This window comes from Brienomyrus brachyistius, unplaced genomic scaffold (assembly GCF_023856365.1).
Source record: "Brienomyrus brachyistius isolate T26 unplaced genomic scaffold, BBRACH_0.4 scaffold51, whole genome shotgun sequence".
Lineage (NCBI taxonomy): Eukaryota > Metazoa > Chordata > Actinopteri > Osteoglossiformes > Mormyridae > Brienomyrus > Brienomyrus brachyistius.
The window spans coordinates 1,628,679-1,634,737 of NW_026042326.1; the positions used below are offsets into that span (position 1 = coordinate 1,628,679).

The 6,059-nt window shown below is 42.0% G+C and overlaps 1 protein-coding gene across 3 annotated transcripts; it reads left to right on the forward strand.

Annotated features, from left to right (window-relative positions):
• The first annotated feature begins 1,576 nt into the window (after window positions 1-1,576).
• On the forward strand, window positions 1,577-5,465 carry LOC125723797 (zinc finger and BTB domain-containing protein 25-like). 3 transcript variants are annotated; one of them, XM_049000586.1, is made up of 3 exons: window positions 1,577-2,338; window positions 2,876-3,062; window positions 3,529-5,465. In XM_049000586.1, the coding sequence occupies exons 2-3, from the start codon at window positions 2,890-2,892 to the stop codon at window positions 4,520-4,522; spliced, it is 1,167 nt and encodes a 388-aa protein (XP_048856543.1). In that variant the 5' UTR covers window positions 1,577-2,338; window positions 2,876-2,889; the 3' UTR covers window positions 4,523-5,465. The 3 variants fall into 3 exon arrangements, with proteins under 3 accessions (XP_048856543.1, XP_048856541.1, XP_048856542.1); XM_049000584.1 differs by having other exon boundaries at window positions 1,577-2,103; XM_049000585.1 differs by having other exon boundaries at window positions 1,577-2,055.
• The last annotated feature ends 594 nt before the right edge of the window (window positions 5,466-6,059 follow it).

The window sequence follows — 6,059 nt, forward strand, 5'->3', positions numbered from 1 at the left end:
CCGATCGTACCCAGCTGTGTCCGATTATTTTCGCCCAGTCTTGTCTATTTCAGTCCGTCTTGCCTGAGTTCATTGTCCATCATTGATGTTAGTCTTTGTCAGATGTTTCCTGCTCCTCGTTTTGAAATTAAATTCCCGTTTGCCCCGAATCCCGCCTGCCTGCCTGCCTGCTCCTTGCTCGGTCACCTGTTTCCTGCCCGTGCGATCGTCCGCGGTTTACTAGAGCGATCGCCACGCAATCCTGACAAGAACATATGAAAATTACGAGTAACACAATAAAAACTAGTAAAAATGTCTTCTGTTCTCCAAAAAGTTACTGATATCTACTTGGATAGCTAGATGACCACCACTTCAGTTCCCAAGCTTCTCTTCAGTGGCACCCGAACCGTTCTAGGTATTTATTACATTTCACCACCAGCTCGCTTAATTAATTAACTTAATTAGTTAAAGTGAACGAAATATTGAATATTGAATATGAGATGGGCTAGTGGTCAGGTCAAAAAATACAAGCGTGTATTGTATGGTTGCTAGAAATGATAGTTATTTTAGCAGAGGTTTTGAAATGGCTAAGCTGACACTTTGACAGGCGTAACAGCGTAGTTTTACACCAACAGGGCATTTATTTAAACATTTTTTTTTTGCCTGCCTGAGATTTTTGCACAGTACTGTAGATTTAAACTGTGTGGATAGCAAGTAGTAAAGGCTAACCAGTCCTGCTGTTCTTAGTAGTGGGTCAGCCAAAAACCACCCTCCTACCCCCAGCAGTCTCCAAGGGACAAGAGACTACATACAGAGTACAGAGGATAAATCCTCCCACCCAGCCACTGAAAGGCACACAAGACCCCAACAAGATCCATTTCTATGGCTACAGACAACATGTAATGGTTCTATATCTGGGGGGTTATATTTATATGAAAGTCAGTACCATGCCATGCTATATATATACATCCAGCAGCATTCCCTGGTCTACAGGGAAGTGGGTGATTCCAGGAGCTGCACAGTAAATGACATCACAACTTTCCTTACATCATTCTACATATATAAGACCAGTAATCAAAATGGCCTTACATCAAGAAATACACCACCCCCAGGGGGGAATTTCATGAACAACCACAGCCGTTCAATTTTTCTTATAAATAGAGAATGTCCTGCAAGGTCTTCTTCATGATAGTTCATGATTCAGTTGAGTTGAAATACTCATGCACTGTGTCAACATAAAGTAAAACCAACAAGTCAGTTGAATCATTTATTATATCTACAGAATTATTAATACGGTACATTGGACCCTGTTTTTACGGATTTTTTTTTACAATGTGCAGGCTCCCCCATTAAAATATATACATATTAAAAGCGTAATATAGTGTTTTTATAGTTATGATATATGACATCACTTTAAAAACATCTCACAGGATTGCAAGACTTGAACAGTATTCCAGATTAAACAGGAAATTTTGAATGTGTTTTTAAACGTGATCAAAACTCACATTCAGAGAATTACAACCCCTGGTGAATAAACTGTGTAATAAAGTGTATTAACAGTGTCCTTTGATCACTCGAAGTGTACTAAAAATGCATTCTCTTTACACATATATTTTTTAATACACTGACATTATACTTCTGTGTACTTTTAGAAAATATATTTTGCATTTAAACATAATTAAGTACACTGAAGCACATAAAAGTATGTCTGTAATCAAAAAACAGTTTAGTACATTTTTTTAGGGATATAACACACTTACTGTAATAGACTTTGCTGAAAGTATATTTTTCGTGCTAAGTGTATTTTTTACGTAAATACTTTAGTATACTTTTTTCACAAGGGACGTTATTAGTATGTTTACCATAAACACGCGCGCGCGTGTGTGTGTGTGTTTCGTTATTATTTATACATACGTTTAATGTCTACACAGGTATTGTTACCCCCTTGGCTATTCTCTATGGAGATCACGTGCTATGGATGGTCGTTTGCGACAACACTGGAAGGGGCGCGAGATTGCGCGAGAGCTGCGCAGCGGAACGCATCCTAATTTCGAGCCAATACCCTGTAATTAGGTGGTAAGAGTGCTTCCCATTAATCGATATTGCTGATGGTGCATTCAGTTCGTACGTATGCAAATACGTGATGGCTGCATGGAGGGGGGTTGTGTCGATTTAGCGCATATGTGTAACCCTGTTGCTATATTAGCTTGAATAACGATATAACTATCGATTAGTGCAAAATTATGGATATTCTTGACAGGATTTTCTGAAGGCATTAACCAGTAAAAGCACCAGCAGTCATCAAAATTAAGTTATATTTGTCGCGATGCGATCAGAAGATGGAAGTGCTGTCTATGCTGTACGTGTGTAGGTTGACGTGAAGTATTAATCGTTACTTATTCATACATCTGCTCTGGCAGGTAGACGGTTTTTTGCTCAGCCAGTTAATCATTTTAGGGTTTTTTTGTCCTGTCCATTTCGGTGGAGGAAATCTTTCTGGGGAGTCACATTCCACATATTTGTATAAATGCTTACTAATTCAAATAACTAAATGCTCAGATTTTGAAATCCCATTATTTCCCCCCTTTTAATATTAGAAAGCAACGATTTTAGGAAGCATTCATAACAATTATTTCACGTGCTAGTGAGGTTATGTTTTCAGAGCTGTTCTCAAGAATCTTACTTTATCATATCTAATGAACAATTACTGGGAAATAGAAGAACGTTTGATCCGTTTTCCCAGTGTCAGGGAATCTGTCTGAGGCCACAGGATATATTTGGTGGACCGACAGCTTTAACATCCAGCAGCCTACCAGTAGAGGGGGCTCTTTACACACTCGTTCCACTAGTGTAAGTTTGTGCCAGCAGTGAAGACCAGTGCTTTTGTTTGCGCCAGGTCAGCAGGGTGTTATGGAGATGTCCAGCCACAGCCTGTTCCTGTTGCAGCAACTGAATGTCCAGAGGGAGTTTGGCTTCCTCTGCGACTGCACTGTGGCTATCGGGAATGTCTACTTCAAAGCCCATCGGGCTGTGCTGGCGGCATTCTCCAACTACTTCAAAATGATCTTCATCCACCAGTCCAGGTTAGAAAAAAATATGGGATGTTACTAAATCTACTTTCAGTGTCTAGGCTATTTCATTATACATGCTTAGTGAATTTCTAAAAACAGATTCAGATGCATAAAAGGGTGAATTTATACTCCAGCACATCTAGCTAATCAAATTTGATTAAATGCAAGCTTATTCAGCAGCTGTTTCATCAAAAATGCCCACTGGATGATGGGGTCACCCTATAAATATGTTTTTTCCCAAGGTTTCTTCCTTCTACAGAGTTTTTCCTTACCATTGTGGCTTCTGGCTTTCTCTCTGGGGGCATTGGGCAGGGTCAATGTAAAGCATTTTGAGACAATGTAATGTTATGAAAACGTGCTATATAAAAATAAACTGAATTGAAAAATGACTCACAAAATACTTTTACAAGATCAGTTTTAAATGAATAACTTGATTGTACTGAAAGCAGTCTGAAGTCTGGCCTTTCCTTTTGTATAGTGAGTGCATTAAGATCCAGCCCACTGACATCCAGCCTGACGTGTTCAGCTACCTGCTGCACATCATGTACACAGGCATGGGCCCCAAGCAGCAGGTGGATCAGAGCAGGCTGCAAGAGGGCATCAGGTTCCTGCACGCTTACCAGCTGTATCGAGGTGGAGCTGAGGGCCAGGACCCTGCCTCTGACACCAGCAGGATGTCCAACCTCTATGGGATTCAGATCTCCTCCCAGTCAGGCCCCAAGGGGAGCCTGAGCACCAAGGAAGGTCAGCCCAGTGTGCGGTTGCGGCCCTCCCCGACCCTGGGTCCCAAGGAAACATTGCGAAACAGACCTCGCACCAGCCTCCACGGCACCTGCTCTGTGGCCTCTGGGGAAGACGGCAACTTTCAGCCTAGAGTAAAACAGGAGGTACTGGAGTCTGAGGTTACCGCAGAGCCTCAGGCCTCCTTCCCTGGTCAAGGCTCCTTCCGGGAGCGACGCAGGCCACTGCACTGCCACCAGTGTGGGGAGAACTGCAGCTCTCACCAGGGCCTGCGGGAGCACCTTTTTACCCATGCCTCTGGCTCCCTGGTCCTGGCTTCGCCTGTGGCCCACCTAGAGAACACAGACCAGGGACTTAGTCATGATGCCAGTGGTGCTGAGTCAGAGGGGCCCGAAGAGCGCCCCCTACAATCTGGCACAGCAGTGGGGACACCTAGCGATGCAGAGCAGCTGGAGGACGCAGCAGTCGACCCAAGGGGCTCCCAACGCAGAAAGGCTGCCTGCGCCACCTGTCTGGCCCAAGGAAGTCAGCTTCAGGAGCAGAGGTCGGTGCTCTGCCGCCGCCAAGGACGCTGCCGGCAAGCAGCCCATGTGCTGCAGCCCTGCTGTGAAGGCCAGGCACAGCTGGGGCTGCAGGAGGTGACGGCCATCCCTCAGGACAATGGCGGCTCCTGTTACTCATTAGACTCTGAGATCTCTCAGGAGAGCATCGACACCGTGCTCACCGAGTAACGTGCACATACCATCCGCTCTTAGACTTTCCTTTATTCACAGTCGCTTCAGTCACACTAATTTTCCTCTCCAAGCCATACTCACCGTGTTATTTTGTTAGCCATCCTTTATCATTGATTGCTGATCTCATGAAAACATATTGTAATAAATTCCTTTTAATCTTTCGCAGGTAAATTGCTGAAATACAGTTAGGAAATAAGATTATTTATTTGTTTTGTACCTCAAGTAATAGCACAAAAGAGTCTCCTGTGGTTTTAATGGTTTTTCTTTTTATGCATGTAATTGACACCAGTGGGAGTGCATTCTTTATTTCCAAAACTCTTTATTTAGTGATTATAAAAATGACAAGCCATATAATCATTAACGGCAAGATGCCACCCTTTGCTGTCCGTGCCAGGGTGCTTGTGGGTGACAACTGTTATAAATGCTGATTCTGAAGTGCACACTTAAATGGCAGCTACTGTATGAAGTGACAGTAAAATGTGTATTCGTTGATGACAACTGATGTACTGTATAAGAAGTGGTCTTAAGGTTTTCTTTAGGCATTTCTTTAAGCATTCTTTTTCTTACTAATTTGAGCTTTGCTGTGCTTTGCTTGGTGTTATTGTTTTAAGTGTTACAACATAATGTTGAATATAGTGTTTATTTGTCTTGAGGACTAGTTTAACCATTGAAATAACTAATATCTAAATAATTGTTTTTGTTTGTTTGTTTTCTACATCAACCTGACTTGTGTCCTGTTGCATATTCACAGAAACTAAATGAAAATAATCTATTCTGGATATCTTGCCTTAGTTTGAACTGTCCCTTGTAAAATGTTAGTGTCCACAGTGTAGTAGACCAAGCTGGCTTTAGCGGTAAATGTCTGGGAGTGATGACAGAGGAGGGTGTCTGATTTCTCTGTACTGCTTTGTGCCGATGGCCATAGATGACATTAAACTTAGTGAAGAAACTTAATACCAAACTGACCCGCATAGTTTTTTGTTACTGCATTATAATGCCTTAATAGATTTTCTCTGTCACCTGCTCATTTTGTTGCATACATGCAGGAGACATGCAACCTAACATGGGAATAGATGATGGAAGTCCATTCCAGTCCAGAGATATTTGACAAATTTTTCAAAAATATTTTTTGTGTGTTTAAATCATATATAGCATACAATAAGTTGTAGTAACAGATGTGGACATATAAATAGAAAAAAAAATAACAATTATGGTATTGTTATTGTCAGGTTTGAATGGTGGCGTCTCCACACTACAATTTTCAGATCATTTACATTATCATTTACAATTTTCAGATGCTCATTTAAGAATAGTCCAACTGTTTTTTTCTCAGCCATTCTTGAGTGCTTTTAGCAGTTTGTTTTAGGTCTTTATCCTGTTGGTGGACCCATGACCTGTGACAAATGGCTGAGTTTTATGACACTGGGCAGTATGTTTCGCTCCAGGATGCCTTGGTAGTCTTGAGACTTTGCACTGCACAGATTCACAGCTCCTCGTGCCAGATGCAGCAAAGCGGCCCAAAAACAAAACCGAG